The 17,201-nt window shown below is 49.5% G+C and overlaps 1 protein-coding gene across 2 annotated transcripts in view; it reads left to right on the top strand.

Moving 5' to 3' along the window:
• LOC148903511 (peptidase inhibitor 16-like) overlaps positions 1-17,201 on the top strand; it is a 40,099-nt gene continuing 22,898 nt past the window's right edge. Inside the window, exons 1-3 of one of the 2 annotated variants that reach the window (XR_016115935.1) lie at positions 1-311; positions 5,106-5,256; positions 5,740-5,807. Coding sequence is in view for 1 of the 2 variants with exons in the window: in XM_089003977.1 (XP_088860103.1) it covers positions 93-311; positions 5,106-5,256; positions 5,740-5,807 (438 nt within the window). In the remaining variant the exon portion in view is untranslated. The remainder of the gene's footprint in view (positions 312-5,105; positions 5,257-5,739; positions 5,808-17,201) is intronic. The other variant, XM_089003977.1, reaches the window with a different exon arrangement.

Below are 17,201 nucleotides of genomic sequence, written 5' to 3'. Positions count from 1 at the left end.
GTCCCATATCTGCACCTTGAACAGGACAGAGACCCACAAAAACACCCCTGGTCGGATCCTCCCTGGACACTCCCAGGACTCCGTTTCCCAACATGCAAGCACAGCTCACGTTCCTGTTCCAGAAGAACGGTCAGAGAGGGCACGGTTCCAAGGGTTCAGGTGGTCCTCTGTGGACTCGGTTGCTGCTGCTGAGCGCGGTGCTCGGTCCCGGAGTCTGGAGCCTCCTCAGCGACGAGGAAGAACTGCTGGTGGAGCTCCACAACTACTACAGAGGACAAGTGTCCCCCAGTGCCTCCGCCATGCTGCCCCTGGTAAGCAGAAGCAATACTGGCTGGCTATCAATTAGCTATCTATTAGCTATCTAACTATCTATTAAGCTAGCTATCTATTTAGCTATCTATTAGCTATCTGTCTGGGTATCTATTAAGCTATCTATCTAGCTATCTATTTGCTGTCTATTAGCTATCTAGCTGGCTAGTTATTTATCTACCCAGCTATTTTCTGTTTATTAGCTATCTAACTAACTAGCTGGCTATCTAGCGAGTTCTCTATTTGCTGTCTATTAGCTATCTAAGTAACTAGATGGTTATATAGCTAGCTACATATTTTCTGTGTATTAGCTATCTAACGAACCAGCTGGCTATCTAGCTAGCTAGCTATTTGCTGTCTATTAGCTATCTAACTAACTAGCTGGCTATCTATCCAGTGAGCTGTCTATTTTCTGTCTATTAGCGATCTAACTAGCTAGCTATCTAGCTACAGCTATTTGCTGTCTATTAGCTATATAACTGGCTAGCTATCTAGCTAGCTATTTTCTGTCTTAACTATCCAACTAACTAGCTGGCTATCTAGCTACAGCTATTTGCTGTATATTAGCTATGTGACTAACTAACTGCATATCTAGATAGCTGTCTATTAGCTATCTATCAAACTAGCTATCTATGAGCTATCTATCTGGCTAGGTATCTATTAAATAGCTATTAGCTAGCTAGCTAGCTGTCGATATATTTGAGTTATTCCGGGTTGAGTGAACACTGGCGGGTGTGGCTTCCGCTGCTCACCCACAGAAAAAAAAAATGATTCTGTGACTGTAAAGTGACCTTGAGAGTTTTGAAAGTCGCTTAGAAATCAAATGTATTATTATTATTATTATTATTATTATTATTATTATTATTAAGTTATGCTGGTAGCTCTATTTATTTAGTTTAACTTTAGTTCGCTGACAAAGCTTTTCGGATGAGGGGCGAAATGTCCGACACCTTTTGGATTGGATTGGATTTGCCTTTATTAGTCTCGCAGTGGAGAAATTTACACTTCACAGCAGCAAAGTTATGAAAGGAATGAAAGTAGAAAAACAAAATACATGAGCTGCTGGAAAGGCAGCCACTCTCGCGGCGCCGTCTTGAAGTCAAAAGAACAAAAAGCCAAGTATTTGTTATTTAGTTTATTTGTGTAGTGGTCCTCACTCCTGATCTGGAGCTACCCGGACCTCACAAAGTCATTCAAATAGGAATGTGTGTGTGTGTGTGTGTATGTGTGTGTGTGTGTGTGTGTGTGTGTGTGTGTGTGTGTGTGTGTGTGTGTGCGTGCGTGCGTGTGTGCGTGTGTGCGTGTGTGTGTGTGTGTGCGTGTGTGTGTGTGTGTGTGTGTGTGTGTGTGTGTGTGTGTGTGTGTAAGGGTGTGTGTGTGTGTCCCAACACTAAATCAGTCCAGATGCGGAGAACCTGTAAGTAAAATGGAAAAATATGCAGCCCTGATTATTGACTAAAACTTTTTGTTAGCGTGTCGCAAACAATCAAGAACACAAATGCTCGCACACACACATGCACACATCCTGTTGTTTGTGTCCATGCTTGTGCATTGTCCACTGTGGTGCTCTTCTTTTCACCTTGGCTGCCTTTTTTATGCCTTTTTTATTGTTGGCGATAGTAAGACTAATGTTATTTATTTTTTTCATGGATGGATGTGGTTTTGCTGTGCAAGATGGTAGTTTGATTTACTCCCTGTGTATTTTTTGGTATCATGAGAGAGGATCTTTTTTTCCCGACGTCGTTGGACAGATTAAAAGGGAGGGGAGAGACATGTGGAAAAAGAACAATCGGGAACAATAACAGCTAAACAACAGTGTAAAAGTCCCGCCCCCAGTTCGTGACGTCACGCCAAGACGTCTTGCATTGCTTGTGAATCAAAACAATGGCTTCAGATTCGGAGAATATGCTTTCTTGTTACACATCCAGTTATGAATATGATTCAAATAGTTCTGAAGAGGAAAGAATACATGTTTGCAATCGATTAAAGAATTTATTTGTGCCATTTTGAGGCAACATTGGTGGAAAATCTCTCACCAGACAAAAGAGGCACAAAATGGCGATCTCCTGTGGCCACCTCCGTTTGCACAGGCTGATAAATTCCTTATATTGCGCTTGGACGCCCTCTTCTGGCCTTCTGGTGGCTTTTGGGTGCAACACAAGGTCCCCAGACAACACAAGTACAGCGAAATACATTGACGTGATGGAAGGATCGCTACAAAGCGTCTTTTTTACGGTCAAGGGTGGTCCTTTAGTGACGTCACGTACGGACTCGTCACCAACTCAAAACTAAGACTTCCTGAATATTCAGCGTGAGTCTTAAAACGTAAAATATAGCTATATGCGGTGGAATCTTTGTAAAATACGCTCAGTAGAAGTCATTTGAAGACATTTTAACAAATTATGGACACGACTTGTCCGGAGACGTTGGTTGTCCTTTAAAACCTTTCTCATTCTGATGACTCCGGTTTGAACATCATGAATGTGAAAGTTGAAATTAAGAAATACTGTAAAGTGATACCTTGGCCTACTTGGCTTTTTGTTCTTTTGACTTCAAGACGGCGCCGCGAGAGTGGCTGCCTTTCCAGCAGCTCCTGTGTTTTGCTTTTCTACTTTCATTTCTTTCATAACTTTGCTGCTGTGAAATGTAAATTTCTCCACTGCGAGACTATTAAAGGCAAATCCAATCCAATCCAATCCAAACTTAATTGGTTCCCAGAAAGTGCGTGTAAGCCGAAAAGTGTGTATCTCAAACATTATTTTCCTGTAGGAAACCATTAAAATGAGTTTCCAGGTCCCCATAATCAGAATCAGAATCAGAATCAGAATCATCTTTATTGCCAAGTATGTAGAACACACAAGGAATTTGTTTCCGGTAGAACACGCTGCACTAGTATCGTTGTCAAAAAAACTGCTAAGTGGCACTATACAGTTCCATTTTGGCTACTGTTGAAAGAGTTCAAAGAGTTAATGGCTTGGGGGAAGAAGCTGTTTAAATGTCTGCTGGATTTGGTGCGCATGGATCGGTAGCGCCTGCCTGAGGGGAGTAGCTGGAAAAGGTGGTGGGCAGGGTGCGGAGGGTCCAGTAGGATTTTCCGCATCAAACATCATTTTCTACTTTATAATTTTCTAAGCCTTAAAACTACACAAAATATACTTCATTTTACGTATAATAAATGTACTATAGTATTGTAATTAAAGAAATAAACTGTACTGTCTAATAAAGTCGATTTATTTTCCTTTGTGATGGTTGTTGATGGCTTGATGGAATTGAGTGGGCGGTTTCATCGGCATTAAACACTTGATGAGGAACGTAGCCTTCTTCCACCATCTTGAGGAATGATCCCTTGTAAGCTTTGGCAGTTTTATTGTCAAAACTGGCTGCCTCACCATGACGAATGACTATGAATCCCTGTACGACGCTTAAAGTTCTCGAACCATCCGTGGCTAGCCTTGAAATCATCAATGGATGACGAACTTCCAGGTTGCCTCTTGACGATATACGAGTGAAGTTGCCGTGCTTTCTCTGCGTTCATTTTACCTAGTTCCTCGTCAATTGTGTTCGGTTTAGCTGGGTTAATAGCTTTTTGCATCAAGTGTCTCAAGGAGCCCTGGGTTTTACATCTTGGAAATTGTGATATTGCAACAGCAACAGCTGCAGCAAGACACACTAAAAACTTCATTAATAGCTGGTTCCCTTGCTTGTCCTTTCTCTTCAAATTGTACAGATGGCTTGTGCGGGTTATTTGTGGAACCTGATTGATGATATTTTAACCTTGCAGTCTACACTCTGCCTTTGAACTATCAATAAAGTCAAAACGAGTCCAACTTTCACTGTTTTCTATCCATCTTCTCACTCCCTCTCTGTCATCTGCCTATCTATTTAATTTGCAGCTTTGTGTTTCTGTAACCCTCTCTCTCACTGCTGCGTTCTTGACCAATCACGTGTGGCTTTAACCAAAAACTGGGTGCGGGTAATAGAGGACAAAAAAAGTCGGCTGCCATGTCCTTGTTATGAGAACGGGCTCATCTTCATCTGTGCTACCTCCACCTCTGCTTCCTTTCTTTTCTTCAGCGGTACTGCCTCCATGTGGTGGGGGTTCACGTATCCTTGGAAGGGCTCCGCATGGCAGCAACCCACGACACGGCATTACGATATTTTTCTCCTTGGTCGTCGAGTAAGTGGTCATCCTAGGTGTATGATGAAGAGGAGGACTGGAGAACAAACTGGCCTTTTCACGTAGTTCCCACAGGTCTTTTGCCCCGGGCTGATAACAAACCCGTTACCGCCAGGTACTCCAACCAGCGGTCCTTCCCTGTGCAGGGTCAGGTTACATGGTTGTAAGTGCCATATTTCATGATCTCGCTGGAGCTGCAGCTGAGTAAATGACGGCCCCCTTGAAGGAATCAGTTGATATCAATGCTCCTGAGTTTTCAAGTTTAGGATTGCATGACCGTCCATTTCTTGTGTATGACTGGATTTGGTTCTTTTATGGCATCGGTTCTGGAAAGGACTTTGATCTCTGGTCTTTGGTCTATGGTCTATGGTCTTTGGGTGTTGGTCTCTGGTCTGGAAAGGTCTGCAGGTGTTGTGAAAACATAACAATGTCTTGTCTTGGTCTCTTGTCTCTGGTCTCTGGTCTTTGGTCTTTCGTCTCTGGTGTGGAAAGGTCTTTGGTCTCTGGTCTGGAAAGGTCTGCAGTCGATATGGAAAATAACGTCTGGTCTTGTCTTGTCTTATCTTGTTTTGTTCTGTATGAGTGTGAGTGACATGACATGATGAGTCTCTTTCTTCAGAAATGGGACCCGATGCTGAAGCAGGTGGCTGAAGGCTATGCCGCCAAGTGCATCTGGAACCACAACCCAGAGCTCGAGGACACTGGGGAGAACCTGTTTGCCGGCACTGGAATCTTGGACCTGAGGTTGGCGCTGGAGAAGTGGTTCCTGGGTGAGTTAGACTGCTGAAAATGTGCCTGGGACATGACAACAAATTGATCAATGATTCGTTTGAAATCAGAAATCAAGAATAATGAATGTTATTGTGGTTTACCTCCAAAAACATAACATTTTGGTTCGGATTTTAGTTTGATTTGCTTTCGGGGGCTGAAAATTATGTGGCAGGCTGGATTTGGCCCCCGGGTCTTGACTTTGACACCTGTGCTGTATGTCAATTAACATACAATAATAATAGAGTCCTAAAGTGCGGAGATCAGTGTTTGCGTAGCACTGACACTGATTTGTGTGTGTGTGTGTGTGTGTGTGTGTGTGTGTGTGTGTGTGTGTGTGTGTGTGTGTGTGTGTGTGTGTGTGTGTGTGTGTGTGTGTGTGTGTGTGTGTGTGTGTGTGTGTGCGTGTGTGTGTGTGTGTGTGTGTGTGTGTGTGTGTGTGTGTGTATTCATGCTCGTATGTGTGTGCATGTGTGTGTGTATAGAACATCTCAACTATGGCTTCCATAACAACAGCTGTGATGACGAAAAGATGTGTGGACATTACACACAGGTCAGTGATACACACGCGCACTGGTGCCACTTCTCATGGGCATCGAGCCCAATCCTTGAGCCGCAGACACGTCCGCAGATGGAACATGGGAGGCCAGATGGCAGGGGGGTACCAGCCACCTGCTGGTGCCGTTGAATGCGTCACTCTATTTGCCTGTATTGGTGGATTTGATGTATTTCAGAGACTCTCCTGGCACAAGTAGTCTGCCAGGTTTGTCGGTTGGAGGCCAAAGTTTCGAGCTGCGTGGTGTTGATGTTGGCTCGTTTGAGGAGGTCCCTGGTGTAGTCCTTGAGGCGTCGCTTTTGCCCCTCTGCAGAGCGCTTTGCGTCTTTCACTGTCCATCGAGGACTTGGCGGGGCAGGCGGTGATCGGGCATGCAGATGGTGTGTCCATTCCACCGAAGGTGTTTCTTTGCAACTGCCGCTTCCATGTAGATGGAATTTACGCGCTGAAAGATATCTGAGTGGGGAACTCGGTCTTCCCAGGACAGGCCAAGGATCTTCTGCAGGCTCCGGATGTGGAAGGCCTCAAGGGTAGTAATGTGCCGGCGGTATGTGGTCCATGTTTCTGCCCCGTAGAGGAGAGTGGACAGACATACTGCGCTGTATACGGCAATCTTGGTTCCAATTCTCAGGTTTCGGTTCATAAAGACTCTGCTGCGTAAACAACCAAACGATGATGAGGCTTTATTCATACATTTGTGTACTTCAATGTCAAGGGAGCAATTGGAGGACAAAGAGGAGCCAAGGTAGGTAAAATGATCCATTATATTTAGTGAAATGCCATTGATGTGAAGGTGTGGGAGTTAGAGACACAGGTTGGAACATGAGCTCTGTTTTTGTCACGTCACTTGAGGCTTGAGGGCAGGGCTCGAGTGACGAAAAGAAAGCGGGGAGTGTGGATCCAAAATACACGGCGAGACAGATACTCGTTAACAAAAGTCTTTACTGAGGCACGCAAGAAAAAAATGACAGCGGGATGAGGTGAGTGAGAGAGATCGGTGACAGCTGATCTGACGGCACGGAAGTAATAGGGTGGCTTTCAGAATACTCCGACGGGGACTGTATTGTGCGATCGGTAGATATTGTCAGATTGGCACAATCAAGGGAATGACAATCAGCTGTGGGAACCCAGGTGCTTGATGATGGGAGCCGCATGGAACATCCAGGGGGGGGGGGGGGCTAAGGAGCTGGTTTCCACTGGCTTGAGGAGGGAAACGTGGAAAACGGGGTGGATCCTCATGGTCGGTGGCAGCCGGAGCCTCACTGAGACCGGGCTGAGGATGGCCTCGATGGGGAAGGGACCCGTGAAGCGTGGGCCCAGTTTGGCTGAAGACCCTGCCAGCCGAAGGTCCCTCGTGGACAGCCACACCTCCTGCCCGACCTGGTAGTTGGGTGCCTGTCTCCGATGACGGTCCGCCACCCTCTGGTTCCGGGATGTGGTGCGTGTCAGGGCGCCCCTGGTCTCCTTCCAGACTCGGTGAGCCCGTCTGAGGTGATGTTCAATAGACGGGACCTCCACCTGGCCCTCCTGTGTGGGAAACAAGGGCGGCTGATAGCCACAGGCGGACATAAATGAGGACCGACCTGTGGCTGCGGAGACCAGGGAGTTGTGGGCGTACTCCACCCAGGGTAGGTGCCGGGCCCACGACGCCGGGTTGTGGAGGCACACGCACCGGAGGGCCGCCTCCAGGTCCTGGTTCTTCCTCTCCGTCTGTCCGTTGGTCTGGGGATGGTATCCAGACGACAGGCTCGCCGACGCCCCTAGGGACCGACAGAAACGTTTCCACACCTTGGACACGAACTGCGGTCCCCGGTCCGACACGATGTCCGTCGGAATCCCGTGGAGACGGACGACGTGGTTAACCAGGAGTTGAGCCGTCTCAATGGCGGACACCAACCTGGTTAACGGGACGAAGTGGGCCGACTTGGAGAATCGGTCCACAACGGTGAGGACGACCGTCTTGCCACAGGAGGGGGGGAAGCCTGTCACGAAGTCGACGGAGATGTGGGACCAGGGTCTGGACGGTACCGGTAGCGGCTGGAGGAGTCCTGCCGGGGGCTGATGGGAGGCTTTCCCACAGGCACAGGTCATGCAGGCCTTCACGAAGAGGGTGATGTCCCTCCGGAACCCCGGCCACCAGAACGTTTGGGCGATGAGTTGGATCGTCCTGTTGACCCCCGGGTGACAAGCTATCTTGGAGGTGTGCCCCCAGACGAGCACCTCCGTGCGAAGAGGGGGGGGGGGACAAACAGGCGATCCTTAGGACAGCCCCTGGGGATGGGGGTCGTCCCCTGGGCTGCTGAACTTTTCTCTCAACCTCTCACCTCAGGGCACCCAGGATGCGTTGGGCCGGCAAGATGTTGGTGGTGGTTTCCTCCCTTTCTGCCGGCTCATGGATGCGGGATAGGGCATCGGGCTTGGTGTTCTGTGACCCTCGGGCCTGTCTAGAGTTTATTCTCTTGGCCGACCGGATGGCCGCCAGGTTTTTATGGTCCGTGTAGACGGTGAAGGGGTGTTTCGCTCCCTCAAGCCAGTGTCTCCATTCCTGAAGGGCCAGGACGACCGCCAGCAGTTCCCGGTTGCCGACGTCATAGTTGGCCTCGGCGGGGCTGAGCCGGCGGGAGAAGAAGGCGCATGGGCGTAGCTTCTGGTCCATGGGAGAGCGCTGGTACAGGACGGCCCCTACTCCGGACTCGGATCGTCAACCTCGACCGTGAACGGGAGATCCGGGTCGGGATGACGCAGAACAGGGGGGTTGGTGAAGGCCAGACGGAGGCGGTCGAATGCCCCCTCAGCGTCGGGCGTCCACCTGAAGGGAATCTTGGAGGACGTGAGGTTAGTGAGGGGGAGTGCCTTCTGACTATACCCTCGAATGAAGCGGCGGTAGAAGTTGGCAAACCCCAAAAACCGCTGGAGCTGTTTGCGCGTCTTCGGGATCGGCCATTCCACCACCGCTTTCGTCTTAGTGGGGTCGGCCCTGAGCTGCCCCTGCTCCACGACGAACCCTAGGAAGGACAGAGAGCGGACATGGAACTCGCACTTCTCTGCCTTCACATAGAGCCGGTTTTGCAGGAGCCGCGCCAGGACCCGTCGGACGTGTTGCCAGTGCTCCTCTGAAGAACGAGAAAAAATAAGAATATCATCCAGATAAACGAAAACAAAAACATTGAGGAAGTCCCTGAGCACATTATTGACCAAGTTCTGGAAGACGGCGGGCGCGTTCGTGAGTCCGAACGGCATCACCAGATATTCAAAATGACCTAACGGTGTTTTAAATGCAGTTTTCCATTCATCCCCCTCCCGGATGCGGACCAAGTGGTACGCACTGCGGAGGTCTAATTTAGAAAAAATGGTTGCGAACTGAAGGGGCGTGAAGGCTGAGCGGGTATTTGTTTCGGATGGTGATGTCGTTCAGACTCCGGTAGTCGACACACGGATGCAGGGTTCCGTCCTTTTTGTCAATAAAGAAGAACCCTGCGCCCAACGGAGACCGTGATGGCCGGATGAGTCCCGCCGCAAGGGATGAGTCTATGTAAGTGCTCAGGGCTTCCCGTTCAGGTTGTGAAATGTGAAAAAGTCTGGAGTCCGGTAATGGAGCCCTTGGCTGCAAGTCGATGGCACAGTCATATCGGCGGTGGGGTGGCAGGGATTGGGCGTTGTCTTTGCTGAACACCTCCCGCAGGTCATGGTAGCATTGTGGCACGCCCTTGAGGCAGATGGCCTCGGGCGGGCCAACGCGGGAGGGGTCTTGCCCTGCCGTAGCCGACCGCAGGCAGTTGGCGTAGCAGTAGGAGCTCCAGCCCTGAATGGTGGGACCCTCCCAGGAGATGGATGGGTCGTGGGTATTGAGCCAGGGGAGACCCAATACCAACGGCGCATTCCGGGAGGGCATAACTAGAAATTGGCGGTGCTCGACGTGGTTCCCCGCTACCCAGAATTTTAGCGGGGCAGTGAGGTGGGTGACTCGGGCTAACAGTCTGCCGTACAGGTCGACGATCTCCTTAGGGGGGTGGAGATCGATCAGCTGGCAGCCCAACGAGTCCGCCAGCTGGCGGTCAATGATGCACCCGTCGGCCCCCGAGTCCACTAGGGCCCGCACGGTTTGGGAGCTGGACGGGCCGATTAATTCGCTGTCCAGCTCCAACCGCGTAACGGGGGTCGTGGCTTTGACCTCCAGAGGTCGCTGTGGTCGCCGTTTCGACGGGGACTTGCGTGGACCTTAGGTCTTTGGCTGGGGGCCTTGGGTGCGACAAGCCCCGGGGATAGTCGTTCCCTCCCCCTATGATCATGGGTTCGGGGGATTCCTCCAGGCGCCGCACGCGCTCGCTGCCGGGTGTGGGAGATCTGGACCGGCTTCGGGGCCGTCGGCCGCGCTGCTCCCTCTGTCGCTCCCGAAGGCGGTGATCCAGGTCGATGACTATGGCGACGAAGGTGGTGCCCGCGTCGTGGGTAGCCAACTCGTCCTTGAGATCGGTGTTCAATCCGCGACGAAACACCCCCCTCAACGCTCGGTCGCCGTAGCCGCTACCAGCGGCCCGGATGCGGAAGTCGACGGAGTATTCCGCAGCTGAACGGGCCCCTTGGACGCAGTCCAGTAGTCTCCCCTCAGCTTCGGACTCCATCACCGGATGATGGAAAACCCGGCGTAACTCGGCGACGAAGTCCGGGTACGAGGTGCACAGCTCCGGTCGGGACTCTCGGATGGCCAGCACCCACGTCTCGGCTTCTCCCGTGAGCAGGCTGGTGATGAAGGCTACCTTCGCCTCATCGCTAACGCAGGCGTATGGATGTTGCTCAAACACGAGCGTGCACTGCATTAAAAACTGAGCGCAGCGCCCGGTTTTGCCTGCGTAGCGTGAGGGGAGAGGTAGTTGAAGAGCGTGCCTACTCACGGGCGGGGAAGACTTGGCCGTGAGAGCGGAAATGCGTGCCTCAGCCGCCTCGAAGCGTTGAGCCAGCATGGTGGTAATTTGGCTGACTTCCGCGATGACTCGGGCCAGCTGGCTCGAACGCTCCGCTTGCACGGTCAGGGCGGCAAGGAATCTGTCTTCGCTGGCGGGATCCATAGGTGGTCTGAGTATTATGTCACGTCACTTGAGGCTTGAGTGCAGGGCTCGAGTGACGAAAGGAAAGCGGGGAGTGTGGATCCAAGATACACGGCGAGACAGATACTCGTGAACAAAAGTCTTTACTGAGGCACGCATGAAAAAATGACAGCAGGATGAGGTGAGTGAGAGAGATCGGTGACAGCTGATCTGACGGCACAGAAGTAACAGGGTGGCTTTCAGAATACTCCGACGGGGACTGTATTGCGCGATCGGTAGATATAGTCAGAAGGCACAATCAAGGGAATGACAATCAGCTGTGGGAACCCAGGTGCTTGATGATGGGAAGGGCCGTCTCCAGGGAGCAGCGGAGGAGGTGACAGGAGGGGCGGGGCGCGCCCAGGACGGCGACGAGATGTGACAGTTTTTTATGTTGATCAGGAGACCAAAAGACTGGTACAAGCTAGAAATGATGTTGAGAGCATGCTGCATAGATTCTGAGCTGTGAGCCAGTACAGCACAGTCATCAGCATACTGCAGCTGATGACTGTCATCAGCATACTGAAGTTCGCAAATGTGGCCGATATTCTTCTTTGTGTGGGCCTGGATCCGTCTGATGTTGAAGAGGTTTCCATTGAGGCGGTACTCCACCCAGATGCCATCTTCATGTCCGATGCCTTTGTGAAATAGGCACATGACGGCAGAAAGGAGGATATTAAAGAGCACTGGAGCCAAAACACAGCCCTGCTTCACCCCAGCGTTCACCCCGAAGAGCTCTGCCTGGAGCTCTCCGAAGAGTACTCTGGCTTGCATCCCGTCATGCAGCTGCTGGAGGATACAAAGAAACTTGGGTGGTACTCCATGTTTGGAGAGGTGTTTCCATCGCAACTCACGATTGACGGTGTCAAATGCCTTGTTGAGATCTATGAAGGCTATGTTCCAGGCGATGTTCTCTGCTCTTCTCCATAAGCTGCCTTAGTACAAAAATCATGTCTGTGGTAGATCTTGTCTTCTGGAAACCACACTGCGTTTCTGGAAGCACAGACTCTGAGAGATGCTTGACCGGCCGACTGGGCATTATTTTGGCCAAAAATTTCCCTGCGGTGGAGAGGAGAGAGATTCCTCGGCTATTCCCACAGGCTGTTTTGTCCCCTTTCTTTTTGTAGATTACAATGATGTTGACATCCTTCCAGTCTTGTGGGAGCTTCCCATGTTCCCAGATGTTATGTATAAGGAGGTGCAGACGGCGCGTGAGGAGATAACCTCTGTGTTTGTAAATTTCCGCAGGGATGCCATCAGGTCCAGCACTTTTGTTGTTCTTAAGGCTCATGATGGCTTGCCTGGTCTCCGAAAAAGATGGTGGGGTGTCGAGGCTCGTGATTGGCGGCAGGTCTGGAAGATTGTCCAGAATTTTTGAGTTGACGGGGTTGGTGGTGTTGAGAAGAGTCTCGACATGGTTTGCCCAGCGAACAAGGATCTCATGGCGGTCCTTAAGGAGCACAGAGCCATCAGCAGATCGCACTGGAGCAAGTTTTTGCTTTCGAGGGCAATACAGTTCTTGGATGGCATTGTAGAAACCCTGGGTGTTCTTATAGTCTGCCAGATATTGGATCTCATGTGCCTTCTGCAACCACCAGGTGTGCTCCATGACACGGAGGGCCCGCTGGGTTGCTGCCCTTGCTTCGGTAAAGACTGCTTTCCGGCCGGGTGTGAGATGTGGGACAGGACAGGAGAGCTTTTCGGGCCTCATGTTTTGCTTTTAGAATGGACTGTATTTCATCTGAGTTTGAATCGAACCAATCCTAGTGTCTTCTCCTTGACTGTCCAAGCACTTCTGAGGCTGTGCTGTAAATAGCCTGACGCAGAGCTTGCCAGTCGACCAGGTCCTCTGGGATCTTGTCGAGTTTTTCGGCATGGAGAGGTTGAAGGTTGGCTTTGATGGTGGTGTTGGTCAGTGCTGTGCAGCAGAGCTTTCCATTGGGAGCTGTCCTTGGACGACGGGGATCTATCCATATAAGGAGTTTAGATCTGACTATATGGTGGTCAGTCCAACAATCAGCTCCACGCATGGCATGGGTGTATCACATCCTGTATGTCCTTCTGACGGACAATAACATAGTCCAGGAGGTGCCAATATTTGGAGCGGGGGTGCTGCCAAGTGGTCTTGAACCGGTCTTTCATTTGGAAGATCGTGTTAGTAATGACCAGGTGATGCTCTGCACAGAGGGAGAGGAGCCAAAGGCCATTGGTGTTCATCTTTCCCACTCAATGCTGGCCAATAACTTTATTCCACACAAGGTGTTCCATGCCCACCCTAGCATTGAAATCTCCCATGATGTGGAGCTTATCCGTGGCCGGAGTTTTCTGCAGGATGGTGTCCAGAGCTCTGTTGAACTCATCCTTGACAATGTGGTTAGTATCCAGAGTTGGTGCGTAAGCACTGATGACTGTAGCGAAGCGTCCCTTTGCCAAGGGAATGCGCCAGGTCATCAGCCTTTGATTGATGCCAATAGGGGATTCCGGAATGCATTGCAGCAGTTGGGACTTCACAGCAAAGACAACTCCATGGATACGGCGGTTGCCTTCGGGGACCCCTTTCCCGAAGAAGGTATACCCTGCACTAACCTCTGTCAGGGAGTCTTCTCCATGTAGTCTAGTCTCGTTGAGGGCTGCAATGTCAATGTTGTATCTTGCTCCTGGGCTACAAGTGCTGTCCTCCGGTCGGGCCTCTCAGCGGTTTGAGCCAGGTCCAACAGCGTGCGGACATTCCACGAAGCAATGCAATGTTTCGTCGAAGGTTTTGTGTGATTCATTTTTTGAAGTTTCGACCGCAGAGGGGATGCTCCAACGATTGCGGTTTACCGTCCGGAGTGTGGAGTGCAGACAATTTTTAGACCACTTTTTCTAGGTCCTTCCCCATCACAGGGGTGAGCAGTGTGGAGCGGCTCAGACACAATGGAAGCTGCCGAGGAGATGCCTTGCTCCATCCCGCACAATCAACGACCATCACTCCATTGCCGCCTGTGTGCATGTTTTGGCTAGGCACTTCCAGCCACATCCTTGGCCTGTGCCCATTGCCATTCCACATCGCCACAGGACTTTGGGTTTTCATGGGAGGAGGGGGGGATTGGGGCAAGAAGCTTGCCTCGACCTGTTCGGCTTGGGTGACCCTGCCAGGAGTGCAAGACTCCGGCCGACATAGCTCTCTGGGTCATCGAGACGCGCAAAGTGCCTCACCACGATAAGGTGGTGCCAGTTGAGGCACGGCACACACACACACACACACACACACACACACACACACACACACACACACACACACACACACACACACACACACACACACACACACGCACACACACACACACACACACACACACACACACACACACACACACACACACACACACACACACACACACACACACACACACACACACACACACACACACACACACACACACACACGCGCGCACACACACACACACACACACACACACACACACACACACACATTCCTGTTTGAATGAATGACTGTGAGGTCCGGGTAACTCTAGACCAGGTGTGAGGACCCCTACACACAGGTCAGTGATATACACAGACACACGTTCCTGTTTGAATGACTTTGTGAGGTCCAGGTAACTCCATATCAGGAGTGGGTACCACTACACAGAGGTCAGTGATACATACACACACACATAGACACACACACACACACGTTCCTGTTCGAATGTGTTGGATTAACTGCTAATTGTTGTTCTTTCTGGTTCATTGCTTCTACGGGTGTTGATGGAAGAGGATGGTTTCATTATCAGGGAGCCAGGTGTAGAACAAAAAGTTGGTTTAATCTTGAAGAGAGCGGAGACATCGCGGGTTCGGCGAAGGAGTAAGCATGGCGAGAGAGAGAGAGAGAGAGAGAGAGAGAGAGAGAGAGAGAGAGAGAGAGAGAGAGAGAGAGAGAGAGAGAGAGAGAGAGACTGCAGGAGTATTTATGCGGCGCACAGTGTGTGACGCGATAGGATGTGACCTAGAATGCGACATCATGTAAAGGAATACGACATCATGTAAAGAAAGGCAGGATATGACGTATCAGGAAGTCCAAAATGTAAACCAAGATTACACAGCGATGTTTAGAGATATTTGTACGGCGAATTACCCCAACATCTCCCCCCTGACGAACATATTTAACATTGTGGAGGTGAACAGAAAGAAGAAAGAAAAAAAGAAAATCACAAAATAGAACAATCACAATGGAAACAATTTCAAATTAAATCATGTCATGGCTACAACAGTCAAATCTTCATGGCATCCTGGATGGTGATCACCAGGACGAGGAGGAGGAACGAAAATGTTTGTAGCATTTGTCGCAAGCAGGCCCCAGGGTGTGGTACGGATGAGCTGGTGACTGGGAAAAGGTGTGTGATCTGTCGACGCGGCTCCAGTAACGTGCATCGGGAACCTTCTTTACGAACGGTGTCCTTGCGAATCCAGGTGAAGCTTGTAGCTGCTAAGACGGCTAACAGCTCCGCAACCGGTCCATCCCACATCGGCGTGGCCCATGTCATCTTCTTCAGACCGCAGCTCCATCCTGTGGAGAGCAAAAGAAGACTTGTGCCAGGTCACATGTCGAAAGGATGGTGTCATTCTACACATCACACTTTCTTGGTGTTTCTTTCCCTATCAAAGCTATCTCATCGTTTAGGCTCTGCAATGCATTTTCTCACAGAAATGGCAGTAAGTTATTGTTAGATGTTAGTTGGTTAGTATGTTAGTGGTTAGTGAGTCTGCATTTCTGGAGGGCACCACTTTCTTGGGGAATGACGTTGCAGCCAACATCACTCATCACCAAAAGTGAAAATTTTGGCCATGATGATCTGAGCTATCGTCACTCCCCCTTGTTGAGACATGAAAAGTCTCCATTTCCCAAGTGGGAACGTGTTTGCGTGGAACACGATCCGTCTTTGACATTGCACAGATTATCAATTTGTATAAAACCATTTGTCAATCATTGGTCCAAAATTTTGGAGGCCAAATTTTGGCATGTCGGCACATTGCTTGGGTGGAGGACAGCCTTTCACAATTCCTGAGCACAAGTTGACATGGTCGGCAACATTATGGCAATCTGCGTAGATGGTCATCATACTCGCCTTTTGTCATTCAGTTGGAGGGCACGAGTTGACAGTCAGTATCGCTTCTGCATAGGACATCCAACGCAACCCAGCTTCATCTCCGGCCATCCTGGCATAGACTCCCCAGGAGCTCTCCTGAAGAATCTCCTTCTCCCAATTCTGAAAGAAGCTGGTTAGCGTGGAAACCCCTATACAAGATATCTGATTCCGCCTGAATCTCTGACTGACATCGGTGCCCACTCAACTCATTTGCCAATTTCAATCTTATCGGTGAGAAATTCCTTTAATGTGCACTGCAGTGAATTCATAATAATAATAATGGTAATTCGTAATCAAATCAATCTTGACAGGTTATCCTGCACTTTTAGTCATAACTATAAACTACTTTTGAACTGTCAAATGTCATCACTGTACGCAAAGGTAGCAGAAGATAAATTAGCATCTGCAGCTGTCTTAATAAACGTTGGATTTCCTTCATCGCATCTACAAGGTTGAATATTTTTCATACGATCAAGCCTAATTGTAACAATCCGTTGCTCGCTACATGGTTGGATGAGAAATATATGCAAATAAATGCATAAATAAATGAATAAATGCCAAACACTATACTTTTGGAAATCAAAACTATTCTCAATAGGGGCTTTGTCATCGATCCCAAATCAGTTGGGTGTGCGAACTCTAGTTGTGCAGGTGCATCGCACCAGCCGTTGCGGCCTCTCCTTTGTTGGATCTCCTGTGTCAATTGAAGCAGAGATTAAATGTTGTTTCCAAAGACACCAAGAATCAAAATGCAGTCCTGATTCAGCAGCGTCTGCGCCGAAAAATCACAGGATGGGTGGATGCAAGTGGCTTGTGCATCTCACAGTTCATTAATTCGTCCTGCAAATTGAACAATTTCTCAACCACCATATCCCAGCTGATTGCGAATTGTTGTGGTTCACCACATCATCTGCATAAAAGCATAATGAAAAAAAGGTTAGTCATCATATTTTTCAAATCAATCTTGTCCTCTTCAAAATAATTTATCCACTTAGAAACTAATAAAGGTGAATCCGATCAAATTCAATTTGTTATCATATATATGAATAAAATCATCTGTTCTTTGTCTTCAGGGGAATGACAATTGTCAGGTCAAAACGAGTGTAATAATCATGTCACAATCATTATTTCAATAAATCCATGAACTTCTCCTTGTGAAAAGTCCAATGATACCAACT

The sequence above is a fragment of the Hippocampus bargibanti genome, linkage group LG01, assembly GCF_051943395.1.
Source record: "Hippocampus bargibanti isolate YZ-2025 linkage group LG01, ASM5194339v1, whole genome shotgun sequence".
Lineage (NCBI taxonomy): Eukaryota > Metazoa > Chordata > Actinopteri > Syngnathiformes > Syngnathidae > Hippocampus > Hippocampus bargibanti.
The sequence above is the reverse complement of the archived record's forward strand: the minus strand, read 5'-3'. Positions and strand labels throughout refer to the sequence as shown.